General features: G+C 49.3%; 1 protein-coding gene across 13 annotated transcripts in view; it reads left to right on the top strand.

The window, feature by feature from the left end:
• BABAM2 (BRISC and BRCA1 A complex member 2) overlaps positions 1-10,394 on the top strand; it is a 455,408-nt gene extending 445,014 nt beyond the window's left edge. For all 13 annotated transcript variants that reach the window (XR_010149587.1, XR_010149588.1, XR_010149589.1 and 10 more), the window contains one exon: positions 9,943-10,394. Coding sequence is in view for 5 of the 13 variants with exons in the window: in XM_054678306.2 (XP_054534281.1) it covers positions 9,943-10,245 (303 nt within the window). In the remaining 8 variants the exon portion in view is untranslated. The remainder of the gene's footprint in view (positions 1-9,942) is intronic.
• The last annotated feature ends 7,689 nt before the right edge of the window (positions 10,395-18,083 follow it).

The following is an 18,083-nucleotide window of genomic DNA, read 5'->3' as shown; positions in this document are numbered from 1 at the left end:
CACCCCACCCTACCACCACATTGGCCTGACTCTAGCAAACATCATGAGGCTCATCTTACAATTACCCAAAGAAAAGCATTTTTGAATTCCAGAATTCAAGTCCTGTTTTGGAAGAAGGCAACTGTTAGGCTCTTGCCAAATAAAAAGTTCCAAGTGAAGGAGGCTAACAGCAACAAGACCACAGGGTCTCGTCCATGGGGCCGGGCTCTAGTGGCACTGGGGTTGGAGTGACATTGGCAGGTATCTTAACTAAACTTGCTAAGCTTCTGTTTTCTCTCCTGCAAAATGGGGAGCATGACCCCTGCCACACCCAGTAGTGTTGTGAGCACCACCTTTGCAAAGCTTAACTGCCTTAGGTGCTCTCTCCCCGCTGCCAGTCCCCAACCTCTTTGGGTTGTATATTCTGTGTTTTGTTTTCATTTATTTAAAGCTATATTGATTCAGTTTGTCAGACGTCTATTTTATGGATTTTTATCCTTTTGAAAAGATCTATTGAATCAATAAAGCATTGTAATTCCAGTAGGAAAGAACCCTTTAGATGAGACTTCGTTGAACAAAGTTTCCTACTGGCCTCAACCCCAAGGCCTCTGAGCATTTCCCTGATAGCTCCCTGTCTTAACTTTCTTCAGTCTCCTGATTTCCCCTTCTCTAGAACCCAACCATTATGTCATTTTCCAGGCATTACCCCTGATAACTTATGCTTCCTGAGCTAGAGGGCAGAGGGGTGGCCGAGAGGAACAGGCCTTCATGTCCCCCAACAAAACTGTCTATGGCACTTTTTGCTCGGGGCTCTGCAGTGTTCACTAACCCTACCCCATTTGTATAAAACTATGCAGATGGAAGCGATCCAATAATAACCCAACTACTCCCACCACCTTTGCAGCATTACCACCTCCTACTGAAACTTGCATTTGTGTGGGGCCCTGGGCTTGGTACTTGATACACATTTCCATTCTCCTCACAACCTCCTTGAAAAGAGGTGCTAGTCAATAAAAAATGATAAAGGGGCTATCACCACTGACCCCACAGAAATACAAACAACCATCAGAGAATACTATAAACACCTCTGTGCAAATAAGCTAGAAAATCTAGATGAAATGGATAAATTCCTGGACACATACACCCTCCCAAGACTGAACCAGAAAGAAGTTGAATCCCTGAATAGACCAATAACAAGTTCTGAAATTGAGGCAGTAATAAATAGCCTACCAACCAAAAAAAGCCCAGGACCAGATGGATTTACAGCTGAATTCTACCAGAGGTACAAAGAGGATCTGGTACCGTTTCTTCTGAAACTATTCCAAACAATTGAAAAGGAGGGACTTCTCCCTAACTCACTTTATGAGACCAGCATTATCCTGATACCAAAACCTGGCAGAGATACAACAAAAAAAGAAAATGTCAGGCCAATACCCCTGATGAACATCAGTGTAAAAATCCTCAATAAAATACTGGCAAACTGAATCCAGCAGCACATCAAAAAGCTTATCCACCACAATCAAGTCAGCTTCATCCCCAGGATGCAAGGCTGGTTCAACATATGCAAATCAGTAAATGTAATTCATCACATAAACAGAAGTAAAGACAAAAACCACATGATTATCTCAATAGATGCAGAAAAGGCCTTCAATAAAATTCAACATTCCTTCATGTTAAAAACTCTCAATAAACTAGGTATTGGTGGAACATACCTCAAAATAATAAGAGCCATTTATGACAAACCCACAGCCAATATCATACCGAACAGGCAAAAGCTGGAAGCATTCCCCTTGAAAACCAGCACAAGACAAGGATGCTCTCTCTCACCACTCCTATTCAACATAGTATTGGAAGTTCTGGCCAGAGAAATAAGGCAAGAGAAAGAAATAAAGGGTATTCAATAGGAAGAGAGTTAATCAAATGGTCTGTGTTTGCAGATGCCATGATCTTATATCTAGAAAACCCCATTGTCTCAGCCCAAAAACTTCTTAAGCTGACAAGCAACTTCAGCAAAGTCTCAGGATACAAAATCAATGTGCAAAAATCACAAGCATTCTTATACACCAACAGTAGACAAGCAGAGAGCCAAATCATGAATGAACTCCCATTCACAGTTGCTACAAAGAGGATGAAATACCTAGGAATACAACTTACAAGGTATGTGAAGGACCTCTTCAAGGAGAACTACAAACCACTGCTCAAGGAAGTCAGAGAGGACACAAACAAATGGAAAAACATTCCAAGCTCATGGATAGGAAGAATTAGTATCATGAAAATGGCCATACTTCCCAAAGCAATTTATAGATTCAGTGCTTTTCCCATTAAACTACCATGGACATTCTTCACAGAATTTTAAAAAAAATTCTACATTAAAATTCATGTGGAACTAAAAAAGAGCCCATATAGCCAAGACAATCCTAAGCAAAAAGAACAAAGTCGGAGGCATCACGTGACTTCAGACTTTACTACAGTAACCAAAACAGCATGGTACTGGTACAAAAACAGACACAAACCAGTGGAACAGGATAGACATCTCAGAAATAAGGCCGCACATCTACAACCATCTGATTTTCAACAAACCTGACAAAAACAAGCAGTGGGGAAAGGATTCCCTATTCAATAAATGGTGCTGGGAAAACCGGCTAGCCATAGGCAGAAATTTGAAACTGGACCCTTTCCTTACACCTCATACAAAAATTAACTCAAGATGGATTAAAGACTTAAATATAAAACCAAAACTATAAAAACCCTAGAAGAAAATCTAGGCAATACCACTCAGGAAATAGGCACAGGCAAAGATTTCATGACAAAAACGTCAAAAGAATTGCAACAAAAGCAAAAATTGACAAATGGGATCTAATTAAACTAAAGAGCTTCTGCACAGCAAAAGAAACTGTCTTCAAAATGAGCAGACAACCTACACAATGGGAGAAAAATTTTGCAATCTATCCATCTGACAAAGGTCTAATATCCAAAATCTACAAGGAACTTAAACAAATTTATAGGAAAAAAAAACTCCATTAAAAAGTGGGCAAAGGACATGAGCAGACACTTCTCAAAAGAAGACATTTATGCAGCCAAGAAATATATGAAAAAATCTCAACATCACTGATCATTAGAGAAAACCCAAATCAAAACCACAATGAGATACCATCTCATGCCAATCAGAATGGTGATTATTAAAAAGTCAAGAAACAATAGATGCCAGCAAGGCTGTGGAGAAATAGGAACGCTTTTACACTGTTGGTGGGAATGTAAATTAGTTTGGCCATTGTGGAAGACAGTATGGCAATTCCTCAAAGACCTAGAACCAGAAATATCATTTGACCCAGCAATCCCATTACTGGGCATATACCCAAAGGAATATAAATCATTCTGTTATAAAGATACATGCACGCATATGTTCACTGCAGCACTATTCACAATAGCAAAGACATGGAATCAACCCAGTCCATCAGTGATAGACTGGATAAAGAAAATGTGGTGCATATACACCATGGAATACTGTGCAGCCATAAAAAGCAAGGAGATCATGTCTTTTGCGGGGACATGGATGGAGCTATAAGCCATTATCCTCAGCAAACTAACACCGGAACAGAAAACCAAACACATGTTCTCTCTTATAAGTGGGAGCTGAACAATGAGAACATGTGGACACAGGGAGGGGAACATCACACACTGGGGCCTGTTGATGGGGGGGCATCAGGATAAATAGCTAATGCCTGCAGGGCTTAATATGTAGGCGCTGGGTTGAGAGGTGCAGCAAACCACCATGGCACACTTTTATTATGTAGTAAACCTAACGTCCTGCACGTGGATCCCGGAACTTTTTTTAAAAAAGAGAAAAAAGAGGTGCTAGTGTCTGAATTTAATAGATGAAGAATCAAGACACAAAAGGGTTAAGTGGCTTGCTCAAGATCACATGGATGATATCTCAGACCATAACTGGGTGGTCATAAGATCATTAAGTAGAAATCATCCTGTTACAGGTGAGGAAATGGAGTCCCAGTTCTGGATGACACAATGAGCCAGGGCCCGGGCTAGAGCTGTGAGTCCTGTGCCTCCTAGTGCAGTGCTCTTTCCACTTCCCCCACTGCCTCCCCTTGACGATGCATGTTGTCCTGGACAGAAGGAGAGCTGTTTGAGGACCAGGCCAACCAACACCCTCTTGGCAGCCGGAGCCATGTGATTCCTAAATACCCTTCTAGGAAGAGCTGCAGCATCATCCCTGGTCAAGCCCTGACCAAAACTGCACACCACACACAAGGAGTACACCTGGTAGGTTTGGGGGCAGAAGACAGGCAAGGCCTGGAGGTGCCTCTGGCTACAGAATTTGTCCTTTGATGCCACAAGGATGCCATGAGCAGCTCTAGACTGGATTGCAAAAGACACACAGTGTCCCATGACTTTGGCTGAGTATCCAAGCCTGAGATTGGCCATCTCTGCCTGCGATTGCCAGCTCAGTGTGATCAGTGAGAAGGGAGGGCCTGATCCAAGGAGCCTCGGGAAAGGCTGAACTGAGGACAAGGACCCTAGACCTCTCACAGGTTTCCCGCTTCTGCACACACGAGTTCTTCTGGCTGTTTCCACAGACTCAGAGCCTCTTCCCCTTGGCCCCAGCGGGTACCCATGATAATAGTTGACATCTATTGATCATCTCTTACGCCAGGTACCGTGCCAAGCGCTTACCCAGACCATCTCATTCACTCCTCACAAGAACGCTTTAAGGTAGGCAGTTACTCCCGCCTTTTAGATGAAGAAACTAACGCCGCAGTCACTTGCCCTCATGATCAACGAGTAAGGAGTGTGGCCAGGCCTCGAGCCCAGTCTGCCTGGCTCCAGAGCCTGCCCCACACAGGCTACCCTCACCTTCTACAGCCCACCAGCCTTAGGACCCTCAGTTATGGCACCCTGCTTTGTAGGTGAGGGAGCTGAAGCCCAGAAGAGATTTACCCTGGGCCCAAGGCCCACAAAAGTAGACCCCCTGACTCCTGATTCAGTTCCCTCCACCATGCCATGCCTGTGAGCTGAAGCCTGGGCCAGCCCTGCTTCTGCTCGGAATTCATGGGAAACCTACCCAGTCCTTACATTTTCTTCTCCTAACTGAGACTCCTGGGTTGGACCGAGTTGTAATTTTATGAAACCCTGAGCAGAGAGACTGAGATCAGTGAAGAGGGACTGAACCTCATTTTGCCCTCAGGCATATTGAGCTCTGATGCCATCTAAAAATAGATTCCCTTACAGTGTGCATTCAGTGAGGAGCTTGACACTCAGGGCCCTCTCCTGTGGGCCCCACTTGGCCAGTTAATGGGGAGGTGAGAAGACTTCACTATCCCCTAGAACACGCTTACACTTTTAAAGCTTACTACATACTTTGTCTCTGGGTCAAAGGTTTTTTCAAAGATGACAGATACCTCTTGCCATTAGCAATCTGTACTCTGGGCAGCTCTCCATTTTCTCTGATAAAAAGTGAAATAAATGAAAACAGCGTTTTTAAAATCTATAAATGGGTGGGAGCCAGTTGTCATTTTCCCTTTCCCCCTCCTCCCCCTCTGTTAACTAACTTAATGAGGATCCAAGTTGAGAGGCACTCGCCGAAAACAGCTGGTAGCATCATGCCTTTAAATAGCCCTCGCCACGCTTCCCCTTGGCAGCACGCAGTTGGCCCTGGCAGGGAAAGCCCAGGACAGAACAGGAAACTTTAGAACTTTCTAAAAAGAAAAAAGCTTGCCTTTAAAACGTGCTCCCTTTTGTGTAAGGAGCTTGCAATGTTGTAGCCCCTTCCCCTAGAAGTTTACAAGGAAAGACTAAGCTGATGAGGCTTGCCTCGGGACCCAGTGTGACTCTGGGCCTGGGGAGGTAAGTGGAGGGCTCCCCGGACCCGACCCCTGCCCAGCTCAGGCCAGCGTCCAGGGCAGCAGTGGCTCCAGCACCATCTGCTCATCAGGCACCTGTGGGGGCTACAGTGCAGCTCAGCTGCAGCCTCTCCCCTTGATGTTCGTAGCTGTAAGGTCAGGGAAGGTGACGTCCTCACCTCTAACTTAGGGAACATTCAGCCCTCCCTGAAAGTGGTACTGGGATGGGCCAGACTCCACAGTGCACATCAGGCCAGAGTCCATGCAGCAGAGGTTGGTGGCAGCCTGTCGATCTCAGACCCTCTGGAGAAGCGGGGCCACAAGGCTCTCTCCGGCCGCACTTCCATGTTGCTGGGGAAATAGCAGCAGGTGAAACATATGGAAGGAATAAGTGGCCCTCACGTCTGGGTGGCAGCCAACAGTTGACTGTCTCCTCCCACACACTGTCCCATGCGAGTGTGGCATCAGGTGGCCTTATCACCCCTACTGTTCGTAAGGGAACAGAGCCCAGGGCTTCTCCTGCCCTGCCCGGCCTTGCCTAGGTCTGGAGCTCTGTCACACCACAGCACCCCTTTTGCATTAAGGGTGACTGTGGCGACTGTGGCATGGTGCCGTTAATGGATAAGGGCTTTGAGGTCCTGAGTGCCAGAGAAGGTGGCGGTTTGGCTGGCTCAGGGCTGTGCTGATCACAAGTGGATGGAAGAGGGTGCTTTTTCTTACTAACTGTTGGCAAAGTTTGAAATTTGAGAATGGACTAAAGTGTTCTTCCTTAGTACCTAAATATTATACCTGTTTTCTTTCTGGGGCTGCTGTCTCTCCCACCCTCTTTTTTTTTTTTTGAGACAGAGTCTGGCTCTGCCGCCCAGGCTGGAGTGCCATGGCGCGGACGTGATCTTGGCTCACTGCAACCTCCGCCTCCTGGGTTCAAGCGATTCTCCTGCCTCAGCTTCCCAAGTAGCTGGGACTACAAGCGCCCACCACCACACCCGGCTAATTTTTGTATTTTTAGTAGAGACGGGGTTTCGCCATGTTGGCCAGGCTGGACTTGAACTCCTGACCTTGGGTGATACACCCGCCTCGGCCTCCAAAAGTGCTGGGATTACAGGCATGAGCCACTGCGCCCAGCCTCTCCCGCCTTCTTAAACAGCTTGTAATGGACATACTGTAACTGCTTCTTGCAAGCTGGTGGTCGTGATTAGTTACATTAAAGCCACAGCCCATCACCAAGTGCTTTCTATGCTGAGCCAGGCCTGGTGGTCACTGGGAGCAGGATGTGCTCCCGCTTTCCAGGGGCTGGGAGATAAGACCTGTGCACATGGGACAAGGGCCCCAGAAGAAGCACGGACAGCGTGCAGGGAGACGACCTCCTGGGGACCAGGGGAGACTTGATGGAAGCAGGAGTATTTGTCCTGAGCATGAATAAGCCCAGAGGTGGCAAATGGCATGTGTGAGGAAGAGCAAGTAGTCAAATGAGAAGAAGGGACAGGCAGTAGATCCAGGGCTCGTATCCTGGACCGTGGCCAGCTCAGGGGGGTCTGTGACACCCCCGGGTCGCTGTGGGGCGTCTTACCTGCAGTTTCTCTGAGGAGACGATCCTTCACTTCCTTAGCTTCTCAAAGGGTCGCATGATCTCAAAAAATGTGATAGAGGAACAGAATAGATTTTCTTCCTAATGACTTGGAGCCAGATAGAGTCATTGAATGCCAGGCTGAGAGTTTGGAGGACATTAAGGTCTTGGTCAGGAAAGGGACAGAGACTCACACTGTAAGAGAATCAGTGTAGCTGCAAACAGAGGCAAAGGAGGCCTCATGTCCAGGGGAGAAGCAGCTTCTGCAGCAGTGCCATCGAAAGATAAGACAGGAGCTATGGGAGTCACTACGGATGGAGGGACTTAGCGGCAGGAACCTTGAGGATAAATTCACCATAGGGGTTTAGGGAGAATGGAAACTGGTTCAGAAGGAAACTGAAGGTTCTGTTACAGAAAACCAAATTGGTCAGAGCATTTTCAGATACATAAAAGTGATGAAAACATCCATTTGGAACACTAGTTTGAGTTACAGAGTGACAGGTAGGGTGTCCCACAGGTGGTTGGAGACGTGGGACTGGAAGTTTGAGGGGAGGGAGGGCTGGGCTAGCGGTGCTGCAGGACCAGGAGTTCCCACCTTGCTCTGTGTGACCCCAAGGACGATGGCGCCTGGGAGTGCCGAAGGAGGGGCAGGGAGAGGTAGAGAGAGGCAGGACAGCTGTGGCACCACATGTCACAGAAGTCACAGGGAAAGAGAGCTTCCAGAGAGAGGAGCTGACATTTCAGTGCTGCAGAGGCCATGGTGGAGGCCAGCACTGAGAAAGAGTTGGAGCATTCCAAGGCCAGATTGGAAAGAGGGCTGCAGTTGACTTGAAGGGGGCGGGCAGCCGGTGGCACCAGCCGCTGCATTTGCTCTGCTCCAGAGACAACTCCAGGGCCTGTCGGATTGCGTGGGGCTCTTTGCCCTATGGCACAGGATCCCCGGTGAGTGCTCGTGCTTCCTGAGCAGTTTTCTGTTCTCTTCTCACTGCTGCTGTGAATCTGCCTCCTACCCTTGGGTTAGCTCCTCCACTCCAGATTTGCTGCTTCTGATCTCCTGGGAGCTGGGAGCTGGTAGAGCCAGGCTCAGTAGGACCAGATCCTAAATGAAATGGACTGTGGGAGGCTCCCTGTAGGTGAGGCGATGAGACCTTTGCAGTGCTGAGGGTGACAGGTCTTGGTGGCCCTGCCTGGTTCTTGCCATTGCTCTGAGGTGAGATATCTGGACACGTAAGGTGTCACTGTGATTGTGTGGGTGTCGGTGGGGCAGGGCTAGAAGGCAAGCCTGGTGACCAGGAGCACGGGTGCCCACCTCCTTCCTCTGCAGCCCCTCCCTTCTCCTCCCCTCACTTTTCTCCCTCACCTCTCAGCTGACAGCAAGCTGCTGCTGGAAATGCCCCTCCACTGCCCCTTCCCTGCTGCATGGACTGTGGCCCGCGGGACTGCCATTGGTGCCCTGATGTGGGGTTACCCATGTGTCCGTCTCCTCCACACTGCATTCTCCCACACGGCGTAATCCCATGGCTGGGTCACCCCGCCACCCCTGATGCCTTGTACAGTGCCTGACACGGTGTGGGCTCGGCGGGTGCACATCTGAGGTAGAACGTGGCCCTGCTTCCACAGATTAGAAACCTGGATGCCGGAAAGGCCAAATGGGCTGCCCCCAGTCCTGCCACCCCTCTTCCACTGACTGGGAAATGTTCTCTTAACACCCAGCCTAGCTTTCTTTCCAGTAGACCAGACTGCATATGCGTTTGGAAATAAATGGAGCCCACGAATCATTTAGAAATTATTAGGGCTGGGTGTGGTGGCTCAGGCCTATAATCCCAGCACTTTGGGAGGCCGAGGCAGGAGGATCCCTTGAGGCCAGGAGTTTGAGACCAGTCTGGGTAATGTAGCAAGACCCTGTCTCTATGAAAAAATGAAAAAAAAAATTGCTGACATGGTAGCACACGCCTATAGTCCTAACTACTTGGGTGGCTGAGGCAGTAGGATCACTTGAGTCCAGGAGGTCAGAGTTACAGTGTGCTGTGGTTGGACCACTGAACTCCAGCCTGGCTCACAGAGTGAGGTCCTGTCTCTAAAAAAATCAAATGTGTTAAAAAACTTATTAGACCCTCTTTGTCTTTATGAAGTCAAAGGTCCAACTGAGTGGAAAATGCAACCTTCCTGATACTCTAGATCACTAAATGACTGTGTGGTTCAATTGCACACACACTGTCTTGTAGCTTGGACCAGGCCCTTGTCTTTGTCCTGAAAAAAGGCAGCAGGACCTAAGTGCAGATATCTCATAGGAATTGGCAGCCAGGAGGGTGCACGTACAGGCCCTTTGAATATTCCTGAGAGATATCACAGTAGTGAACTGCATGCACCTCCTCGGAAAAATCCGGAGGGCTTTGCCTCAGCAGAGAAGGCAAATCCAACCCAAGATGCATGAACAATAAATAACAACTGTTCTGAGTTAGCTTGAAAGCTCCCAGTTGCACTTTGTTTCAAGTTGTTTGTGCTAACCACAGTTTTTTTTCTCCCCTTCTTTCCCACCAGGGCTTATTTCAAAACCTTTGTCCCTCAGTTCCAGGAGGCAGCATTTGCCAATGGAAAGCTCTAGGAAACACCAGTCTTGAGAGGTGGCCAGCCAGACTGCCTGTCCACATGCGTGTCAGCACATACAGCCGCTTCCTGGAAGCCGCCTGGAATGTCTTCACGGCAGCGTTTTGCTCACACAGCAGCTTTTGCACGCCCCAGGCAGCCCCGACTGCTGAAATCCAACTTGAGCTGGCTGGTGGTCCCTGGATCCTAGAGCCCTTCACTTCGGGTTACTCCCTCTTTCTTGCCTCTATTTCTTAGTTGGAAGAAATAAACTCACAAATTATGGTGCAGTAATTTTCCGGGGAAAGTAAAGCGTCAGGAATGCCCACGCCTTTCTTCCAAAGCCTTTGTCTCTGAGACCTCTTAAGTTCTAAGATTAAATGCCCCTCGCTGTTTTTCCTCTGAAACTAGTGTCTTCCCTCTGTGCGTGCATGTGTGTGTTTCATACCCAAGCATTTCCTATCTGGGGCAGTCCTTCACGGCGAGAAGGAGTTACCTGAGTCAATGTGACCAACCTGCTGGGTTTCAGCCACTCATCCAGCCTGGCCTAAGGCTGTTGCTCAATAACAAATGGCCTCTAGCACACACAGCCCCACCCCCTGCCATCCATACCCCTCCAGCCCCCTGTGTGGACACCTTGTTCCCAGGCCAGCCCCACACAGTAGGCAGTCATTAAAGTTTGCTGAGTGCACCAACGGCTCTGTCCTTCCGGCTCTCCCCTCTCCATCCCCTCTGGGCCTCTGCAGCACTGTGTGAATTATACACAAAGACAAAGCTTGGGTGTCATGGTTTATCAGAGGAATGTGTCTGCTTTCTGGGCTTGGGGACTGGCAGTTGTGCAGCCAGCCAGGAACAGAGCTGGGGAAGATACCCTGAGCAGGCGACATCTTCCCTGAACTTACTGATCATCACAGCCAGAAGGGTCTTCAGAAGTCATCTCGTTTCTACCCCGTTACTCCCTTCAGTGTACAGAGGACAGAACTAAGGCCCAAGAGTTAAGGAAACATGCAAATTAGAAACAGCAAATTAGGAGCAAACCTGGGAACTTGGAGCCAGGCCTCCTTGTGCCATCACACACTCGCTTAGCTGAAACACAAGATGGCTACCGTCGGCTTGGCCATATCACCAGGTTTACAGTTTGGTTTAGCATGGTCCTGTCCTGATGGCCTTCCACACAGGGAAGCAGGGCCCACGCACCACCCACAGAGGTGAGGGCAAGAGCTGGCCTGGGTGCTCGACCTGACACCCTCTGGCCTTCCCATTCCAAGGTGAAGCCACTGGCCCCTCCTGCAGGACACACACATGATTTTACAGGGCCTCTCACCTGGTCCCTTAGTTCCCTTTGTGGCTATTGGAGCCCATTTTTACCAGGTGAGCGCAAAAGAGAACCATCCCTGGGCCCTTATGAAGACTGGTGAGGAGAAGTCGTGCCTCTGCTTCCTGTGTTCTCTGGCACCCAGGAATGTTCTCAGGAGGCTGGAGATCAGCTGGAACAGACCTCCCATCTTGCCTGTCAGCTGGAGGCCTGCCCAACTCTGGGTTTTTTCACCGTGTGGGTACTATGCCCCCTACCCTGAAACTTTGGGAATTCCCAGGACAAGAACAACAGTCCAGTGTCCTATGTCCATATCCCAGCCCTGCCATTAACTGGCTATGTGGCCTTGAGTAAGTCCCTTCCTCTCCATAATATTAATACTAGGAGGGGGCTGGACTGGATTGTGGGCTCAGCTCATCAGATCACCCGGGGAGATTTTTTTAGGAACTACTGCTCTGGTAGTTCCCACTGCAGGCCTGTTGACTTGGAATCTCACTAGCTGGAGCTTAGCCTTCTAGATTTTGATAAAACTCCCCCAGCGATTCTCCTGAGCAAGTGATCATGACCCACTAAGCCAGCTGACCACACTGGCACTGCTTCTGACCCTGACCCGCTGAGTGCCCACAAGGAGGTGCCCCTCTACTCAGGGCAGCTGTGTGCTATGCCCCATGTCCCCTCCATCCCCCACTAAGGTGCCATGGCACGGTCACTTAGGATTGCTAGGGTCACTCTCCCCTGATGGAGGGGTATGGATTGGGCTCTACTGTGCACAGCACCAAGAGTTGACTGAGCCCGGACTTGCTTCTGAGCTGCAACTGGGTCTGAAGCAAGCCCAGGCTCAGTCAACTCTTACTGGTTCCACTTCTAGCAGATGGTGGTTGGCACTGTGGGAGGGGGTGAGGTCCTGTGGACTGGTCGTCCCCTCAGCATTTCAAATAAGCATTCAGCAGTGACAGCAGCCAGTAGTGGGCAGTGTGGTCTGGGAATGTCATCCTCCTGCCCCTGCCAGCCCCTGGGGGCCCACAGACCCAGAAAACGAATGAGACCCTGCCCATCAGCGAAGCACACAGTCTAACTCAGAAGTTTTGCCACACACATTAGCTCACACAGCTTTACAGCAGACCTGGGCTGTGAGCAACTGAATAGGGTTGCTTTTGTTCCACAGATGAGGAAACAGAAGATGAGAGAAGTTAAGTGAGTTACCCACGATCACCAGCCGGTCAGGGCCGGAGCCAAGACCCAATCCAGGCTCCTGGCTCCCCTCCAGCAACAATTCTCACGTGTGTCCATACTCTCATGAACAAACTGAAGCTTATTTTTTTCTTTCCCAGTGAAGGATGATGGACGTTATATAGGTTCGTGAGGATGGAAATTTATGATTATTTTTAAAAGACTTTCAGCTTCCTTGCCACAGGGGAGGATTTGGGCTGGTTTTCTTAGAGGGGACTCAGCACAAGGTGACAGTCACCACTGTATGTTTCCAGAACCAGGGACTCAAACACCAGGGTTTGCGTGATTTTATCTTTACCCCGCAACAGCAACAGAAGCCAGTGGCACCTGTAAACGAGTGAAGGTCACCTGTATATTTGTAAATACTTCTTGCCGGTTCAGCCTGTCATCGAGCATTGTACCTGCACACAGAGGGCAGCCCAAGACTAATTAGTAAATGGCTATAAAATGCTTTGAAGATGAAAAGAACCATATGTGACAGCATATTATTAATACTTAGTAAATCCTGTCTCCGGCTTACTCAGCCCTTGTAATTTCAGTTGAATCTCTCTTGCTTAGCACTGATGAGGAAAAGGACTCACACGTGTTTACCAGTAATACTTGGATATGATCAAGCATCTGTGAGGCCCCGAGAAGGAGGGGCAAGGGACCCTGGTTAGCCAATGCTCAGCTTCTTCCAGCAGCCCGGCTTCCTGAGGACCCATCGCCTACAGCCAAATGACCCTTTTTTTTTTTTTTTTTTTTGAGAGGGACTCTGGCTGTGTCGCCCAGGCTGGAGTGCAGTGGCACGATCTCGGCTCACTGCGACCTCCGTCTCCCAGGTTCAAGGGATTCTCCTGCCTCAGCCTCCCGAGTAGCTGGGATTATAGGCACACGGCTGTAATCCACCACGCCCGGCTAATTTTTGTATTTTTAGTAGAGACGAGGTTTCACCATGTTGGCTGGGCTGGTCTTGAACTCCTGACCTCAGGTGATCTGCCCACCTCGGCCTCCCAAAGTGCTGAGATTACAGGCAGGAGCCACCACGCCCAGCCTCAAATGATGCTCTATTAAAGCTCATTTTCTTGTGGAGACATGAACTAGAAAGAATATGAAGTTGAGGATGAGAGAGGAAAAAAAGAGAAGGACCTTGGTTTGTACAATTTGCCAATTTCTATGGTGTAAATACTCCCCCCATGATGGACTGCAGGCCACCAATGTGAGGTCAGTGGACGCAGAGTTGGGAGGAGCAGGGAGGGTCATCGTGGGAGCCTCTGCTGGAGTGAGCTGGCCCCAATGTCTGTCTTTACTTAATCTGAGTTTTGTTATCCTCATCTATAAAATGGGAATAAATATGTGCCTCCCGGGCTTGTGAGAATTAAATAAGAAAAGTACCTAGAGCACCATGTGCAGTGCTTGGCACACAGTAACATTTGACAAACAGTGGCTGTTATTACCGCAGACCAGAAAAAAGATTTTCTGATGTTGACTTTGGCCTTTTTCTAAAAAGTCAGAATGTCCCTGTTAAAAAGTCCTGCCAATGAATTTGGCCTTTGGAAAAGTGACCCTGTCTGGATTACCAGGAAGACAAAATGATGAGTCATCTTGAATTTTAACGGATAAGAGATGCGATGTATTTGTGGGGGTTCCCCACCCCCCACGCTGGTCTTGCTTAAGCTCTCGGCAGGACTTCAGGCTCTGAGCAGTGCTGGAGAAGAAACAACCCACTGACCTGTTTATTCGCCCTGGCCCCTGCTTTCCCACAGGCAAGGAAATCAGAGCAGCGTGGTTCACTTTTGCCTCTGACTGGGTTTCAGTTCCTGACAGCTCCACGCTCTTGGAGTTGCGGCTGACTTGCCGGAGGGATGACTGCATTTGGTTTTCCTCTTGCTCAGGCCTATAAATACAACTATCCCAGAGCCTGCCCCAGTTCATGGGGACCAGCCTGTCCCACAGTTCCTAATGTGAATGTTAAGAACATCATCTAATGGTAATAGGACATCTCATTCTATTAATGGCATCATAGCTAATTCATTGGTGCTCGAAAAAATTAAAATACAACCTTTGCCTTTTTTTATGCATCTACGGTGCTTACATGCAGGTCCAGTACAAACACTAACTAGAAATCGGGTGTGGGGTGCACCCATCGCCTTGTGTAATCCTCGAAACAACTAAATGAAATAGGGGTTATTGTCTTCATTTTATAGATAAAAACATGGAACCTCAAAGGTGTTAAATAAATAACTTACCCAAGGACAGGAAGCTGGCATAATTCACTCATCACCCATTCTACCTTCTCCCCCTTCCCCTCTCCTTTCTTTGCTTCCCTCCCTTCCTCTTTTTTTATTTCACAAGGAAGTGAACCAGGTCCCTCTGTTTCTTTCCACTTCTGTTATCCAGCTTCCCCAAATGAGAGCTTTATTGAGCATCTAATGTATACAAAGCCCTGATAAGACATTTACACACTGCTTTTTGCCATTTTCCCTGTGAGGAGAGGGTCTTGGAGTAGCTGGGTCTGGCCAGATCACACGAAGTGGGTGTCAAACCCTGGTCAGCTGGGTCCAAGGAATTCTGTGGGGTCACACGCAACAAACTAAAAAAGACTTGGAAGTGGTCTTTGTATATGTGGATGAGTATATCTATATGGCTACACACATATATATAAATAACTTATTTTCGGGTGGCTGAGCCAGAGCCAGCCCACAGCTGGAAAAAATTAAAAAATAAAAAATAAATAAACCTGACTTCAGAATTTGTGCCATAGTCTCTGGTTAAAGTCCAAAACACACTTGGTTGAAATAACAGCCTAATATTTGAGGAAAACAAGGTGAAACAGTTGTTACAATTATTAAGGAAAATTACCGAGGTATTACCAAAGACAGCGGGGTCCGTGAACTAATTCCAGGTTGAATAGGAAGCAGTTAACTCTAAGAGGCCTAAAGAAGTGTCTTCCTTCTACAGCGTTCTTGGATTTACTCTGTCACTATTCTCTGATCCCTTTGGAGGAACCACACTTCCCAAGTCTAAGAGGTCGTGCTTGGGGTCATAATAAATCATGGGTCATCATGGCCAGAAAAGTAGCCCCACAAGCAACCCAGGGATGGCCAGAATGAGCCTCCCTGCCCCGGGCCAGCCGCCTCTGCAACACGTTGGGATGAGCCAGCCAAATGGCTTGTGGAGGGTGTGGCACACACTCATCTTCCCCCAAAACAGCCCACCACCCCCTTCTTAAAGTCCCATGGAGCAGGTCCCTCCACAGAAGGCTCCTCGTTCCAGAGAGCCTCTTTGAAACGTGCCCTTTGAGTGAGCCTAGGAGCCAGGCAAGAAAGTGAAAATCAGTCCCTTTCAACTCCATGATCTCGCTTTTGCACCAAAACGGAACTCTGCAGCTCCCGGTGACTTTTGGCTGTCTGCGCAGGTGCCAGTAGAGCAGTACGTAGAAGGGTGCTGGGTGCCATCTGGAAATAAGGTGGTGGGTGGGTGTTAAAGGTGACAGCTGCCCTCTCCCTTCTCAAGCACCATGCGTGACAGTCCAGGCCCTGTTCCAGGTGGTTCCCACACGGCGCCTTCTCGATCCTCTGACCCTTCAGAGAACTAGGAGAGCCCACCCCTGCAGGCAGCCGAAGCAATGTATCAGGGCAAATCCTGGGGAGGCCAAAAATCATTTGAGTAAGGCGAGGTCTGCCGAATAAGAGGGCCGCTTACCCAGGGTCAGCTCTGAAAGTGTCAATGAGGGACGTAAGTTCAAGTAGGTGTAGGGAAGGATTCGACTGGGACTCATTTCACAGCCCAGCTGGGGACTGATGTCATGCCCGAGGACAGGAGGTTTGGGGCAAGGGTCAGCCTCACACTGCCAGGTTGCCCTAGGGGAGATTCCACAAGGGCGCATTCCCTCGCCACGCACATGCGCAGGCACGCACATCCGTGTGCACGCACTCACCCACAACCAGGGCTTCAGATGAGCTGATCCCCCGCTATCCCACTCCAGCACCCGCTCCTGGGACTCCAGCCCACACCAGGTGGGAGGAGGACTCCTCATCCTGACTCCACGCTGGTGGCTCTCGGCGTGCGTGGGCTGCAGGTTGTACAACCCAGACGGCTGCCTCTGCCTGTCTCTCCCGCCTTTCTGCCCGCACCGACACCCAGGCGGCCCCCTGAGGCACCTCCCCTTCCTCGCCGGCTCCTGCCCAAGCTGCCCAGGCCCAGGGGCCCCCTCGGCCTCGCCCACTCCAACTGCCAGCTGTCAGCAGCCAGCGGCCACCAGGGCTAATCCCCTTCACAAAACTAACTCCAGCCTGGAGCCCCGCTTCAGCGAAACCAAGCCCTGGCAAGGCGAATGGGCTCGTTGGCTGAGTTGAGGCCCATGGGCTCCGGAACCAGCCGGCCTGAGTCAAACCTGGCTTCACCACTTCCTAGGTGCGTGAACTTGAACAAGCCAGTTGATCTCAGTTTCCTCCTCTGCAAAATGGAACTTCACCACGCGGTGCTGGCAGGAGGACTCCATGATGAGGGCACTGAGTTATAAGCATTGCAACACTTACACCGGTGCCTGGCACTCAGTGGGTGCTCAGAAAAGCCTATCTTTATTATTATTGCCTTTTAGGTTTGGCACAACCTGGTCCCTCTTCTCACTCCTTCCTTTCCATTCCATATCCCTGTCCTTCAGCGTTTAACTGACCGAAAACAACAAAATCTTTTTTGGCCTCTCCCATATGATAGTCCAGTCCTCTTGCTGGAGCCACTCCCACTTCGAGTGTCTCTGCCAGCTGTCCACCTCTATGAGCTCCCAGGCCCTCTGCCCAAGGCTATCCGCCTGCCGCCTCCCCCTCCTCTCTTCCCACAGCTCCCCGGTAAGCCTGTGCTAAGCAGCGCGACCTGGGGGCCCTGACTCGTCACTTCTGTCAAGCTCCTAGATTCCCTTGTTTCCAGAGGTTTTGTCTATTAAGTTACTTTTTTAAATTTTTTTTTTTTTTTTTTTTTTTGAGACAGGGTCTCACTCTGTCACCCAGGCTGGAGTGCAGTGGCACAATCTCAGTTCACAGCAGCCTCCATCTCCTGAGCTCAAATGATCCTCCCACCGCAACCTCCCAAGTAGCTGGGACTACAGGTGCGTACCACCATGCCTGGCTAATTTTTGTATTTTTATATAGACGGAGGTCTTGTCATGTTACCCAGGCTAGCCTTAAACTCCTCAGCTATGCGATTCTCACACCTCGGCCTCCCAAAGTGCTGGGATTACAGGCATGAGCCACCATCCTTGGCCAAGTTACATTTATTAAATAATAATTTATTTCCCCCCTTTTAACCAATAACTCATGTACTTGCCTTCTAAGGATTCCAGTGGGCACTAAGGACCAGTTACCCCACAGAGTGGGCATGTTTTCTAAGGATTCCAGTGGGCACTAAGGACCAGTTACCCCACGGAGTGGGCATGTTTTCTAAGGATTCCAGTGGGCACTAAGGACCAGTTACCCCACGGAGTGGGCATGTTTTCTAAGGATTCCAGTGGGCACTAAGGACCAGTTATCCCACGGAGTGGGCATGTTTTCTAAGGATTCCAGTGGGCACTAAG

The sequence above is a fragment of the Pan troglodytes genome, chromosome 12 (genome assembly GCF_028858775.2).
Source record: "Pan troglodytes isolate AG18354 chromosome 12, NHGRI_mPanTro3-v2.0_pri, whole genome shotgun sequence".
Classification (NCBI taxonomy): Eukaryota; Metazoa; Chordata; class Mammalia; order Primates; family Hominidae; genus Pan; species Pan troglodytes.
Note: the sequence above shows the minus strand (reverse complement) of the source record. Positions and strands in the feature narration are given on the sequence as shown.